This window comes from Fulmarus glacialis, unplaced genomic scaffold (genome assembly GCF_000690835.1).
Source record: "Fulmarus glacialis isolate BGI_N327 unplaced genomic scaffold, ASM69083v1 scaffold40788, whole genome shotgun sequence".
NCBI lineage: Eukaryota > Metazoa > Chordata > Aves > Procellariiformes > Procellariidae > Fulmarus > Fulmarus glacialis.
Window position 1 is genome coordinate 10,503 of NW_009229600.1, and position 16,063 is coordinate 26,565.

General features: G+C 36.6%; 1 protein-coding gene across 1 annotated transcript in view; it reads right to left on the reverse strand.

Annotated features, from left to right (window-relative positions):
- The window catches only part of SLC9A8 (solute carrier family 9, subfamily A (NHE8, cation proton antiporter 8), member 8), a gene marked incomplete at its 5' end in the record, with an annotated part of 29,604 nt that overhangs the window by 3,427 nt on the left and 10,114 nt on the right, over positions 1-16,063 (reverse strand). The window contains 9 exons of the mRNA XM_009583914.1: positions 287-398; positions 2,179-2,261; positions 3,141-3,257; positions 6,142-6,247; positions 8,097-8,235; positions 9,533-9,676; positions 10,757-10,791; positions 11,489-11,590; positions 12,551-12,634. Of these exons, the coding sequence (XP_009582209.1) occupies positions 287-398; positions 2,179-2,261; positions 3,141-3,257; positions 6,142-6,247; positions 8,097-8,235; positions 9,533-9,676; positions 10,757-10,791; positions 11,489-11,590; positions 12,551-12,634 (922 nt within the window). The remainder of the gene's footprint in view (positions 1-286; positions 399-2,178; positions 2,262-3,140; positions 3,258-6,141; positions 6,248-8,096; positions 8,236-9,532; positions 9,677-10,756; positions 10,792-11,488; positions 11,591-12,550; positions 12,635-16,063) is intronic.

Genomic DNA, 16,063 nt, shown 5'->3' on the forward strand with positions numbered 1-16,063 from the left:
GTTTTGCTCCACAGTAGAGAGTAGCCCACACAATGAAAAAGAGAAAACATTTTTTCTAGTTCTCCGTACTTTGAGCTTTAACTTACCGCTAAACCACATGATAAACATCATTTTGGGGGTGATTTTATGATCACGGAAAAAGTTGAGTAGGTAGGAAAGTGGGAAAATATTCACTGCTCTACCAAACAGAACAAGTACCTGATTTGCTCCACAGTAGAGAGTAGCCCACACAATGAAAAAGAGAAAACATTTTTTCTAGTTCTCCGTACTTTGAGCTTTAACTTACCGCTAAACCACATGATAAACATCATTTTGGGGGTGATTTTATGATCACGGAAAAAGTTGAGTAGGTAGGAAAGTGGGAAAATATTCACTGCTCTACCAAACAGAACAAGTACCTGAAAAACAGAAATAAAAGCAAAAGAGCATCTGATGTGTTATATTCATGCAGGCCCCAGTTGCATCTGGTTTGTACAGGGCAAGGTGAATACATTTTTTTCACTCACAAGTCTTGCAAATAGGTGTGCTGCTAAACTAACGTAAAGAAATCTTTTGGCATAGGTCAATGTGGAATTTAACTTTTTAAACATTTTGTCTGCTTAACTGAAACTAAACCAGACTTGTCACTGACAGAGACCAGACACTACTTTACTTATAATAAATAAATGAAACCCAAGAGGCATTCCAGGGAGACCAAGAATTACTTTGGGTAAAAGTTCTCCTCAGTTCAGCTCCTTTAATCATTCCCTTGGCACAGCAGCTAAGAGGCAGTAAGATATTTCTATTGTCTCCCCATGGACCAGTTCCTCAGAGAAAAAGGCCAGAAGCCAAACAAATAGCATGTAATTCGGTTCCTCAACACTTCCCTGGGTATGGTTATAAAACATATCACACATTGAAACAACATTTTGAGAGAGGGAAAAAAAAAAGTACTATTGATTTAAGGGCAGACAATTAACAAATACCGTGAAAACTTTAACTCAGAAAAGCAAAGGTTTTCACAATGGCATTGCTTTTAAGCTCCACCACAAACAGACCTTGATAAGGTAAATATCCTAGAATTAGTAAGCAGGATCCTTGAAGGGCTGTGCTGTTTTCCTTTATGAATCACCCCAAAATTACACAATTTGCATTATGCCTGTGAGGGCAATGCTACATAGAAGGAAGTGTCACACCTTAGATATATATTAGATAAGGAAGTTGGGTGTAATGCAGTGAGAGCAGTTCCCCATTCTGATATTGCTCTCCTCTGTAAATTGTAGATAGTAACTCTTCCCTTGAACCATGGACTAAAATGTGCTAGTATACATTGCTGTACATGACTGGAAATGGATTCACATTTCCCTCTTTTGACTCTGCAAAAGAGAACATACTTTCCATGTCTATATTAAACAATTATAATAGCAATAGATGTAGGTAACCCCCATGTGAAATATAATTTAAAGTGCCACTACAGAAAGCTACACAGAACGAAAGAAAAAGAATTAAGGAGTCAAAGAATGAATACACATTGGAGAAGGTTTGAGTAAGGATTTCCTCTGAAGAAGGTTAAGCTCAGAGTAAAGAAGTGATGTATGGACTAAATTGTTTTATGTAAACAAACTGCAGCAACGTATGAGAGAGAAAGACTCAAAAGCTGTAGTCCTGGAGAGATGAAATGGAGCAGAGTTTGATACTAGTTTGCACTGTAGTTTGTACGAACTGCCCATTCACACAAATCATTGATATGAAGCTAAAGATACGTAAAAACTCAGTATTGTTTTCTGGTAAAATATCTTCTGGAATAAATATCTGGAATAAAGTGGCTTGTATAATAATCCCAACATCTTTTGAGATTTCTTTTATTTTAATAAATCTAATAGGGTCAAAACAAGCAAGGTTCTTTTCCTTGTTTTTAATAATCTTATACAGAAGGGTTTCAAAATAACAGCAAAAAAACCCCTGGTATTCCTTGAAGACGACTGATGTATTTGTACACCAAAATGCTGAGAACAAGAATAATAATTTCATGCTATTAGCGAGAGCTAACTTTGTGCAATATATAAAAATATTGAAGTATTTTCATAAAAAGCTCTAAAACATAACAACTATTCTAAAATATTTTAACTGCAAGGTGTTTCCCCCCTCCCCAATACCAAAAATGCATCTAAACAAGTATGGAAGAAAGTAAATACCTACTATGCACCAGATGACAAAGGACATTTCAAACTTGTGAGGAAAACTAAAAATTGACAGGCCAAGAAATGCAAAAACACATGTTTCTGAAAAAGAGAAATCACATCTTAAATAAACAATTCTATAAAACCTTTTCTACTCCTATTATGAGTTACTGCAGCATAAGACATTATTTGGTCATGCTTTGGGTACTGGCTACTTACATTTGCATGTTCAAAACCTGCTGCAAACACGTACAAAATTGCACAGTATCTTAAATAACTCCTTTACAATGACTTGAATGAACATGTGCTTTTTTAGCATTTGTAATAAATTAAGACCAAACCCTGATGAGCTACTGGTAATGAGTGGTTAAGTTTAGTTTGCAGCAGGGCCACTCCCTGACCATGTTCCAAATGCATCTTCCTGCAAACAATACGGAACGCATTCATGCCATCCCCTAAAAAACAGGGATCTATTTGTAATACAGAAGCATGTAATTTCTTTGAAAGTTTGGCTTGTAAAAGGAAATAGAAAGGCTATGGGACTCTGAGCTGCTTGTATCACTGCTTCCAAAAACTTCTTCTCAATTTGTGAAGCTATTGTTTTTGCAAGTAGCTCTTTATATCCAAAACCATTTTAAAAAATACTGCTAAAAATCCACCTCCTAAAACTAAAAATAGACCAGAGGAATATAGGAGTCAGAGATCTCTGTTCGGTTATGAGTCTTGTGGCAAATCTTAGCAGGAGCCTGCAGGACGGGAGAGAGAGATTTACTGTATGTTTTATCCAGTATAGCAGGAAAGGTGACTTTTGACTGCCTTCCAGCCTCCACTATGAGGAATTCTTCTCTTAAAGACATGTACCACTGACATACAAATGGCTAGAAGAAAATTCACACCTCTGCTGCTCCCATCAGAATCACCATTTCAGGCAATAAAATTTTAAACTCTTAATATTAGATATTAATAGTAGATAGCACCTACCACACATGAAAGCAACAGTTCTCAGTGTCTGCTGCATTAAAATCTGTGTAACCGGGGACAAGTTATGGTGTGTATAGTGAGACATCACGATGCCAGAGAATAGGATTGCCATGATACCTGTAGATAAAAATGTGGCAGTCAACAGAAGAAGAACAGCTTGCACTCTGCAAATATTTGTGTTTATAACTTACTAACATAAAAGCTTATGAAGCAGTAAGTGGGGTTTCTATTACCATTGTTATTCATACTGGTCTCATGCCACTGGTCATATTAAATACTATGAGGTCCAGTATAGGTCACTTGCAAGCTAGAATAAATCCCTGTTATGTCACATTTTCCCATAAAAGTGAGGGAAATAAAAAGCCAATTCTTGAGTGTTTTTCCTGCTTTTCACTCTCCTAACAGGTAGAGAGGTGAGATTAAAAGAAGAATAAAAACAATCTGAGAATAGCGGGGCTAGGGAACTGTATGATTCAGTTCTCCCAGAAAGCGTGTCATTCTTTCCTACCTGCTGATCAGCCAGGCCCAATCACTCCACCAGAAGTAGAATGAGACCAACATGGATGTGAATCCACTCCAGTATGGTGCACCACATCTAATACCATAAAAAATTAGAACGAATAGCACACACAGGCGTACCCCTAATTTTCTATCAATCTGAGAATCAGAAAAGCTATTGAGACTTGAGAATTCAGGGCAAAAATTACCTTTGTAGGAATCACAGAATCATTTAGGTTGGAAAAGACCTTTAAGATCGTCAAGTCCAACTGTAAGGAAGGTACAGCCTGATACTTAGGGCCTGCAAGGAATGCTGCTGTGCAGCATGTCCCTTGCCTCCAGCAGACAGGGTCACTAAACCACATCCTAAAAGTTACTACAGAGATTAATCTCAGCTATCAACTATGGGAAAAGCCACCAAATTTTCTGTTATAGAGTTCAGTTGCCCTAATGACATGCACAGCTTGGACAGAGGTACAGCAACTGACAGGTACAACCACAGGCCAGAACAGCTACCTCAGATTTCACTATATCTCACAAATCTTTGATTTGTGTTAGGGATTTTTTCCATCTACCTTGCTTCCCAGCTCTTGGTTACTTATGGGAAGAATCTGAATTTCAACCTATTTCGCTAACTGCTCAAGACATATCACAGACGCTGTCAGTTGTTCACTGTTCATAGGGAGCTGGGTATCTTAAAGGAAGTTGTAAGCATTTCCATGGCTGCATAGACTTATACCTGCAAAGGATGTCGTTTGAGATGATGGTTAGAATTGTGGAAAAATTTAGCAGTCCACTTGAAGAACAACTACAGTACTCCTTGTGAAGAAATAACTGACCAAAACTGACAATATAACCCAGAAGAAATCAATTGCAATGCAGATCTTGAGAGGACAGGATGACATGTGGGAGTAAGCCTGCTTTGCCCAAAACAAGGGAAGTTTAAAAGAGGTATTTGGCTGGAGTTACATGTCCAGGAGTGGTCCAGGTGAACACAACTGGAAGGATTAGAATAGCTGAGGTACAGTCAAAAGAATCCTTTGTTTGAAACACAGAAGTGACCTGACTAAGGTCATTCAAAGTTTATATTTCTTGAGAAGTCATTCTTGAAGGCACTTGAGCAAATTAGAGAGGTTGTCTTTACAAACAAAATGACAAAGAACCTCTACCATCCGGAGAGTAACTAACTAGGAATCTTACTGTAAATTCTTTTTTATTGTATACCAACATACAGATGTGTTGGTTATATAATGCAATGGCACTGTAGTTCTGTAATATTTTCTTATAATTTTATATTAATAAGCAATATAAATTACAAATAGAAAAGGCCATGTGCTGAGATCCGCCAGAATAATCTTCTCACAAGACAAAACTTGTTTTTACAGCAATACAAATATTTTAACATATCAAACTGCTGGCTCAGGTTTCATATAATTTCATTTCCCTACGTATGTGTTGGCCTATACACACATACAGAGTAGTTCTGGATGCAAGTGGGCAGAACGGAATGTTTGCATTACGATTATACATCTTGATTTTGTAACTACCATGATTATAGGCCACATCTTCATACGTACAAAAAAATACAACTCCACTGACATCAGTGAAGGTATGCTGATATATACTCCTACAGATTCATTCCAAAAAATTCACATTAGCTCACATGTACGTTTTCAGAAAGTCTGATTTCATACCTGCAGCTCATTTACAAGAAACCTAATCCTGCTACTACTCCTCACAATCTTGTAACATTCTTATATAGTCCAAGTTGTAGAGCAAATATATCTTTTAATGCACTTAAGACTTTAAAAAAAACCCAAACAACCCAAGAAAAAAAGAAAAAAAAAAAAAGAACCAAGCAGATTGCCTAACTATTTGAATTATACTAACTGTTGCATGCCTTCCCACTTTCCTTTGAGAAATGAGACAGGAAGCTGATTGCCTTAAAAAACCACTTAAATCAGCAAAGGTCAGGGACATTGGGCATCCTGCAGAACTGGACCTTGTCTTTGTACTCAATTCCACAGAATGATGGAAGAAGTTCACCTGTAAGCCTCTTCTCGTGGCCTTCAGCAAAACTTCTACCAAGTATTCAGAGATATATACAACACTCAGTGGTCTCAGCTGATTTCCCCAACGGCACTGAAGGACAGGCAGAAAAATGGCTACAGGGTAGTAGGCTGGACATTATCTAAGTTAGCTGATGTGGCTGAGATCTACAGCATGCAGCTGAAGTTTTAATTCTATGTTAGGTAGAGGTAACTGGGGAGAATACTAGTATTTTCATCAGCTAACTAATGCTTACGAAAACTGCAATTACCTTTTCTATACTTTTATAACATGAAGTAGAGAATAAGTGTTTCTTCAAAGTAAGTCAAAGTTAAAAGTAAGAGCACAGCTTAAATGAGAAAACACATAAAAAACCAGGGACCTCTTAGACACAAATAATACCTACTCCCTAAACTTATCAAAGAAACTTGCACATACTCATTTTGCTACTCACCTGAGAGTGAGATACCTTCTGCAAGTCCGTAAGGAAGGTAAGCGAAGATAATCATCATCCCAAACTCTAGGGAGGGTGTCTTCCTTAAATCAATGTGCTTTAGCACGTACACAGGAAAATGTTAAGGAAAGAGTAAATTAAAAAAAATTCCGAGAAAAATTTAAATCTGTGTCATTCCATTACAAAACAATGATTATGCTTAATGTACTTATCTACTGAATAGCTAATAAAGTCTACACGTTAGCCTTTGACTCAAATATGGAAAGATTAATAATTTCTTACAAGGAGTGTTTCTTATAGAAGCTACTGCTGGTAGAAGTCTATCAGAATGGACAGATCTAGAGACAGAAAAGATCTGCTACTGATGTACCTATACAATGTTGATAACAACATGCCAAATTGTTTGTTTGGATCTCGAAGGACCATTTCCAAATCTCTGCTCCAAAACTACTGCAGAAAATCCTCAGAGAATCATTAAACAGTAAAGGCTTTTCTAAAAATAGGGGAGAGCTATGAAACAGCAAATTAAAAGTAAAATAGCTCTCATTTATGTTTTAACAAAAATAATGTCCTTTTGATACTCAAGATATTTAAAACTTACTTTACATTTGTAGTCATAAACGTGGACATTTGTCAAGGGCTGCAAGTTCTGCTTTGCATCTCACGCATGGTTCTGCAGCACAGCTGCGAAGTAAAGTAGATTTTGCCTCAGACATCGTTACTTGCCACACTAAGCATGCAAGCAATCTCCTCTGTTCAGTCACTAGAATTCTAGTTACTTTCAAATGGATATGACACGTTTGCAGTAATATTAAGTGAGGAATATTCCTTCAATCACATCCTTGCCTTAATGCTTAAAATACTCCACCTACCACTTTTGTTAAAATTCAGAGGATTAGATGCCTGTGACATGGAAGTTCACATTCCTCCAGGTCATAAACTAGCAACAACCTTCAACAATGTCTATCTGCTGGCAACTAATAAGAGATGTCCTTTGCTGCACTGAAGTTTTGCATGCTTAGGGTAAATCCAATACTTTGAAGCACAAATAACTGTAATAGGGCAAATAAGCTGCTTTTCTCTTTGTCTTAATATCATTTAGATATCAGTAAAGGAAGTGTTGAACATCTGTCTCCCTCTTTTGTTGTGATGTATGGAATAACTTAAAAGTTCATGGAATCAGGCTAATGAACTAAGAAAGGAAATGTGTCTATATTTAATATAACACTCTGTTCTTGTTATTTACAAACAAAGTGCTTAACAGTATGTCCCAGATGACATGAATAACTGTTGTACAAGCCTACCACAAAAGATTACCTATAGTGAAGTCAGTATTAACATTAAACAAGCTCTGAAAAGTAACAAAGGTGCCTGACTTACAACAAACATCCTTCCTTATCTCAGCAGAGAAGCTTCTAGGTTGTTTAGCAACCAGTTCATGGAAGTGGAAGAGGCAAAGTATAAATCAACGAAAAACCAAATAGAACAGTATCTGTATTCAGCTGCCTGAGTATGATACATAGGGACAAATGATATGGTCTGACTCAAAAGCCCTTGGGAAAAGCAGCTTTTTTTTTTTTTAAATTAACTGTTGTATGTATGGAGAAAAGGAGCCATATGCTTGTAAAAATGGATCAGAATTGAAATGGAATTAATATATTTTGAATTTACAAAACAATTACCATATTCTATTACACTCCGATGCATGTAATATAATCTACTATACAGCACTGCAGACCTCAATCATGAAAATTTGATGCAACTTTTTAACACACCCACCCATGCAAACTAACATAAAAACAAAATGAGCATGAGAAAATCCTCAGCCAACAAAACAATGTCTAATAAGAAATATCCCCTAAGAAATGCTGGAGAAGATGGGAAAGAAAAATACTATTAGAATGTTGAAGTTCACCGATTTATACATGGGTATCACCGAAATTAAAAAAGGATATTAATGCAGAAATAAGACCAGTAAGTGTGCCAAGCGCTGCAGAGCCAAAGAACATCTTAAGGAAGTATCCCAGTGCCTGTAGAAAGGTTTGCCATCCACTTACATCTGACATATTTTCTCTTGTCAAACCTTCTGCTGTGCTAGATATAATTAAAAAATAAATAAAAAGAAACGGTTATAAATTCTAAGCCTGGATCCAAAAATACCAAACGTCTTTTGAGAACAGCAACAAAAAAGACTTCCATTTCTTAGTTGCTACCACTTCTAAAAGGCTTTTACTGTGATATATGTAACAAGAGGAATGTCAAAAGATATTAAATCAAGTCTTAGTGTAATCCCCAAAGGCAAACCTAATTCTGCTAAAAATCTGGAAATCCAGCATTGCTCTTCTGAAGAATCTCCAGAATGGCATAAATAGGCTATGATAATGCCCAGTATTACAAAACAATTTTCAAACTTTGAAAAGGAGAAGAAAACACATTTTGCAGTGGTAAAAACTCAGGGCATGAAGAAGAAGAGAGATGGATTGTGTGATCCTCAGAGAAGAACAAATGAACAGAAAGACCTCTCATCAAATATTTAGGTGTGGATGAGAGACAAGAAAGTCACTGCAGAAAAACAAAGAAGCTCTTAGGAGGAAAGAGGAGAAATCTCTTTGAATTTCAGGAATGTATTTCATAAAATTCCATGCAAAGAAGACATGGATTCTAACTAGTGTTTCTTTTGACTGCTGTTAGCCTTCACGGTCTTCCATAAAAGAACCACGACTGTAGTTCATTGAAAAATGACTCTAACTTCACTACCTTCTTAGTATATCTACTCCTTCTATACATTCATAGTCACATCTATTGACTTCAGCAATAACATGAAGATATATATATATTTTTTTTTTACTCTTTCAGCCCCAAAGAATTATCATGGGCAAAGGATAAGGATATTGGATGTTCTTCTTCCCTGTGATAGCCCCAACATAAATATAAAACTATTGCATGGATGTTGATGTATTCCCCGCCCCACAACTGAAGTGTGACTCTGGGTATAAGCCAATGATACAGGAGACGCAGCTGCGTATTTGGCAAGGTAAATATTTTTGTGCAAGCCTGAAAGCACACATGTTGGTTTTCTGTTGTCAGGACCCTCAGATGGAAAGAAAGCTGGTAAATGTATGGACTTAGAAAGCAATCAATTATCTGGGGTCAATGAGATGAGGCAGTGAGGTAGTGGTAATAAGACATCCATTTACTGTCTTCTGCCTATGCAGTTTATGGTATGGATTGCTTTTAACAACGAAGGATCATACAAAATTCAGCCTTACACCAGAAATACATGATTTGTTCCAAATGGAGATGGAAGAATTACTGTATATCTGAATAACTAATTAACAGAAAATAATGTGGTTGCTGTTTCCATAAACACGTGTAGTTCAAATGCACTTACTTGGTCAAGACAATAGAGACTGCATCATTGAGAATGCTTTCTCCAAAAACCAACATGTTGAGTACAGGATCCACATTGAGGGCATTGAAAATGGCAATAGTAGCCACAGGGTCAACTGCAGATATTAAAGAGCCAAATGCAAAACTGGGAGAACACAAAAAAAAAGAAAACTAGATGAAAGAAAACTATGTACCTAGTAAACTTGTATGAACAACTAGTAACAAAGATGTTATGTTATAGTTTCTACACAGTGGAAAGTTATGCTCTCTTCCCATTCATAAGAACTTGAAGTGACAAAAGGGAAATTTTTGTTTTTCATTTACCGATATACCAGCTGTTGTCCAGCTGGAAGAGATGTAGGAGATATACCTATCTCCCAGCTCTCAACAACAGTATCAATGTCTTACTCCAACTAAACAAGAAAAAAATCAGAGGAATGTGAAACTAAACAACTTTACAGACACAGTCCAAACCATGTATCATACATGCATAGTGTTACCACAGGAGTACTAGAGAGGAACATTTAAAGGGAACTGCTAAAACTTCATTACTTTGGAATCCAAAGATAGACAATACAGAGGCAATGGGACTGCTCAGCTGTGTAAAGTCAAACACTGGAACCAAGGAAGGAAGATTTTTGCTGTTCATGCATGTTTTAATTGTTATGTTTCTTGCTTGCCACCCAATTTATTTATGGATTTTTACATAAAACTGCTGTATTGGCTATATGATAAACAAACAAACAAAAATCCCAAATAAACCAGGAACGAACTTTATTTAATGGTAGGGTGGTGTATTCCTAAAAATCTGATTAGATCCTCTGCCAAGTTCTTGAAAAATTGACATTATTGATACTGAAAAACTCAATCTGTCTTTTAATATAAGATTTGGACATGGAAGTTATGCCCTTATTATATATATATTAATAATACCAACTAATCAAAGATTACATATTTTAACTTTAAAGGTTGGTTAAAGGTTAAAAAACCCAGTATCTTTCCTGTCTAGAAAAAATCACTGAGCACAGAATACTATTTGGAAATAAGGGTGTAATAAATAAGGTTTAGAAGTGTTTGATCTATTTATTAGTTTCATACACCATGTTGAATCTAAGCAATCTAAACAATAACCAGAAGAGCTGGCCAACTACAGTGCACTTCCCATATACAGTTATCTTGAAGAATGCTTCATTTCATATACTACACCATTTCCGCAAGAGCTTACCTGTCTGTCATGTTGAGTTTATAAATTACATCAGCCTGAAAGAATAGTAAAATATAAAGAAAAAAAAAATCACAATCAACTGTGTTTTTCTGCTGTTTTTAAAAATGAAACTATTCATCAAATCCTAAGTTCATTATTATGAAAAAAATCACAGTAGTGATGTTACCCAGACTAACGCTGCTGTCCAACAGTGATCTACTGCTACAATTCTGGTCACCCAAAATCAGGGAAGACCAGATGAAACTGGAAGATACAGGTAAGTAGAGTAACTAAGGCATGCAAAGGAATGGAAATCTGAGAGGCAAAGAGGAAAGTATGGATTCTTTGGCCTACCAGAATGAAGTCTGAGAGAAAATATAATTATCTATGTCTATATCTAATCAATGGGGAAACACCAAAGCAGAGAAGCAAACAAAATTATTAAAAGAACAACAAATAAGTTTAACATCGGAAATTAGAAGATGGCTCTAGAGATCGCAGGTTTTGGAACAGCCTTCCGATAGGAAGATTGAATAAGTAAAAAAAAGTAAAACTCAACTCAAGTCTTAATTGCTTTTAACATTAAGCATGCTGTATCTATGGAAGGGGTTATATAACATTGCCCCTGAAATAGCAGAGAACTGGACTTTGTGACCCAGGAATTCACTTTCACTATGTTTGCCTGCTCTTGAAAAATGGACTTTCAAAGAGCAAGCCAGATAAACTTAAGTGCTTCAATGCAGCAATTCTTACCTGGCCCAGGAAATAAATTCCTCCACCTACAATGAAAGCTGATATTGCAGTGCCAAATACAGAAAACAGAGTGATGGAACCGATGTTCTGAAAAAAATTACCCTGGAACACAATAATAAAGTAAGTAAATAAGTGAAAACGATCTGAGGGAAAACTCATGTTTGGGTTTGCATCTAAATTAGATTCTGATTCACAACTGGGTTTCCAATAATAAAGCTTCATTAGTTTGGTTGCAGGTACCCCAGGACATACATCCACACCATCTGCCTAAAGAGCCTGCTCTCTTGAGGACAACAGCAAATCCCTCTGATACCCAGGACAGGACGTCAGTCTGGTATTCTAACAACAAACCAATCCTCAGACGAGCAGCTGGATGTTCACCAGCACTTTGACACATTCCCCACCTGACAGAACTGTAAATTAATCCATCTATTGCAGACAGGGCACATGAAAAAGGCTTGTAACTTCCCAGTTGCTAGTCCATTTCTTAGGAAATGATTTTGTATGAAAAAATCTTCAATGTTGGTACCAATTCATGATACTACTATCGCCCACTGTTCACTCCCTCTCCTGCAGCACAGCTCAAGTAGAAAGGCAGCACACAGGGAGGACCAGAACCACTTCCGCCAGGACTAGCGCTGTGACAAATGTCCACGGAAACACAGGCTCCCAACCAAAGGGTGAAAACCCTTGTAAACATTTTCCTCTTCTTTAGCTATGGAGTGACCCCACCTTTCCCACTTCTGATCCTACTCCTTCCCATTTTGCCTCCTTCACATGAGCCCTTGTACAGCTCTGATGAGGTAAGAAACCTCTCCAACCAAGGAAAACAACCTCTGTGCAGTACCTAACATCTTGCCCACATTCAGTTAACAGTAACAAGTTACATTCCCTGCATTCTGGGTTGAAGAGGCTTAAATTTTGCATTCTCATTTCCCTGATGATTAATATGATGGAATTTAACGCAATTACTCTAAACTTTTAAACTTCAAGATAACTAAAAGCAGAATGTGTTCCAAACAAAGTCTCAACATGTAAAACAAGTGTCTGGCAGGGGCTAACCTTGTGCAATGAATATCCAGATTCAAATATAATAGGTGGAAGCAAAAGCAGAAAAAACATATTTGGACGAAACATTTCTTCTTCCTGCAAAGCAAAAATAAAGTATAATTTCAAGGATATCACAATTATTGAAATAACATCAAATCTTCCAAAAGGCAAGTTATTAAAAAAAAAACAAAAACAAACCAAAATGTTGGAAAATGAAAATGGCATTAATCTTTCTCCCTTCTTATCACAAAATAAAAGACTGAAGAATAGTAAACTACTCCAGGGCTGCTACTTCTATTTTTTTTTTAATCCAGTGACAGAAATCTAGGTGTTACTTATTTTAAATTACTGTCTCCAAATAAGCTGCACAGAAAACAGGTTACTTATGGCAAAGGAAAAGTCTTTCTGTTTCCACAAAAAGTATTCCCATTTTATCTCACAGTCTCAAAATCTGTCACAAAAAGTATTCCCATTTTATCTCACAGTCTCAAAATCTGTAAGGACAGTCAAGGAACGGTGACCACTGGTCACCGTTTGATGGCCACTGGTTTGAACATAATCTAGGTTAACCATGACCAAGTACAGTTTCACTAGAAAACTCATCACCTGACAAGAAGAAATCAGATCATCGTCTTAGTACACTTGCAAGCGAACAGGCTCAAGACATATACCACAGTTAAGAGTCTGAGGCTTCATTCTTCTTGGCAAATGTAATTTACGTCTATAATTTAACGCTACTATTCTGATGGTTCCTTTTTACCATCAGAGTTATATAAGTGAAACCTACCGTGAAGTAAGACGTTATTTTTTGGTGACCTTACTCTTTGTTGCCTACTCATCACTTGGCTAACACTGCTTTATGGACTTGTACCCCAAACTGGCACCCGGTATTTTTCTGCTGGCAGACTACGAACAGAAGGCAAATTAATCACGGCTGAATGTGCCTCTCTCTCTTTACCCACCAGGCTCCCTCCCGATCCCCACAGTTCCGAATATAGCAGAATTTGTCACCTTTGTAAGCAACAATTTATTTGTTTAAATTCAGGTTAAACAGCTGATTGACTGTTCTGTTAAAATACCAGCTTTCAAAAAAGAAGTACTCATCTCTTTAAAGTCTCATTCCTGTCTGTACCAGCGATAATCATCTTAAAGGATTTGGGGGACTTAGAAAATAAAACTCATCCTTTATACTGAAATGCTTTAGTCCATTATTCTGCATGCACAATTTCGTGCATCGATGGCTAACACTACCTAGTTTCTGTCAATACAGTAACTGCGCTAGAACAAAAAACTCACATACCTGATTAATTACACTGTTTAAAAGCCCCTGAAAGCAGAGCTGGACAAGGAGGTGGGAAATAATGAAAAGGAAGGACTGCATTTGTGCTGCATTGAAGCAGAGACCAGGAAAGTAAAACATGAGGACTGTAATTATCAGCCAGCTAGCCAGCAAGAATCACCAGCAAGTGCAAGGTCCGCTGAGGACTTAGTAAGGCATGATTGCAAGAAATAACATTACGAAGTTCTTAGAGCTGGGATATGATCCAAGATTTACTTTGTACATGGATATAGCCTGCAGCTAAATATTCTATTTTTTTTCCATATCAGAGAAAAAAAAATTCTTTAGTAAATTTAAAACCATTTAAAATCATTTTATAAAGTACATCATAATTATTGATTAGAACATTCCACATCTGAAATTATGACAGCCTATGTTAAAACCTAAGCTTTAATACAGTGAAACTAACTTAAATAAGCAAATAATAATGTGGTACCTGTGACCTTTTACCTTAGCTGATAATGTGAGCAACCGGACGCAGCATCCCCAGTGCCTCCCATGATTTGACCAATGTTCACCAGAAATAAACTATATGTAACTCACTAGCTATGATCAATATTTCCTGAGCTTATAGAATCAGAGCATACTTTAAGCTTTCTTTTTTCTTCCTACATACGTGACCATCTTCAGATTATTTTATTTACCCAATAAGAAGCTATTTTAAAATGCTGATTTTGTGGCTGTTAACTGATTTTCAATTTTAAGTCAAATCCAGTTGACACAAATCAGGAATGAAAAAACACTAACTAGTGCACCACACACTGTTTCTACTAAGTAAATATGTAAAAATGAAATATCACAACATGAATCTTGTACTATGTAATTGCTTAAATGAATGTACACAGAATTAGTGTAGTTAGTTGACAAAAAAAGAAGTATAATATGTAATTAAAAAGCTACATCTGATTGAAAATCTATGCATTTTAATGTACTTCAACTAAGGAGAAAAAAAATCTTCTTTTAGGGAAATAACTGCCAAGAAATATTAAGCTGCAAGCTGGGATTAAAATTCACTACTCAGACCAAGATTTTCAGCTTGCTAATATAAATCCTGTTTAAAACTGTTGATTCAAACCACTGTGATTTCAATCAGTTCACTGATCTAATCCTAATAAACTGTTTGATCCTATGAAACAAAATCACAATTTAAATACCGCAAGATTTTAAATTAAAGCAGGAATAGCGAAGAGTTCATTGCTTTGATGATGTGGATAAACCGTAGGAGACAAAATCCTTGCTTCACTGTAGACTTCACCTCTTGGAGATACTTCTGCCAGGATTCTCCCTCCCTGGGGAAGCCTCTGTAACTCCATACATGCACAGATAAGACCTCATAGCATCTCTCACTAATTCAGGCTGGAGGGGACCTCTGGAGGTGTCTGATCCAAGCTCCTGCTTAAAGCAGGGCCAACTCAGAGCAACTTCAGCTGCTCAAGGCTTTATCCAGCCAAGTTTTGAGTATCTTTGTGGATGGAGATTCCCACAATCTCTCTGGTCACATGTTCCTATATTTGGTTGCCATCATTTAACATTTTAAATTAATATTAACATTTTAAGTTAACATTTTCTTCCTACTATTTAAGTCTGTAAAGCTCCGGGCACCAGGACAAGGACAACCTTCTGCACAGAAGCTTTGCCTGTATTTTCTGCTGGAAATAAAGCTCAAATCATGTTTCCATTGTCTCAGCCAGTGTGAAAAATGCTGCTGCTTCAGGCACACTGGTTTCAGCAGTCTTTCCACAAGAAGCAATGGAGCACCCAAGAAACATGCCATGCTGAATGGATTGCTTTTTGAACTGTCTGTTCTTAGCACCACAATTTGTTGCAGTTTTAAGTATAAGTAAATACAGTAAGTAAATAACATGACTTTTAGCACAGCTATTCTGAAGAAGTGCTCCTTTCCACCTCTGTGAAATCTATGTTAACATCTTCAGGTAAAACATGTGACTTTACAACCTATCAAAACACATTTTTTTCTATGAAAACACCTACAAAATTAACTCCAAAAGGAGGAAGAGAACTAAATACAGTCAAAAAGTATACACGACAAATAACTGAATTGCTATAGTTTTTACTGTAACTGATCCCAAAGATGGCCAGTACCTTCTTCTACCATGTATCCAACAGGAACAGATTTGGTACCATATAAAGGATTACTCAGGGAAAAAAAATATTGTGTAGAAAAT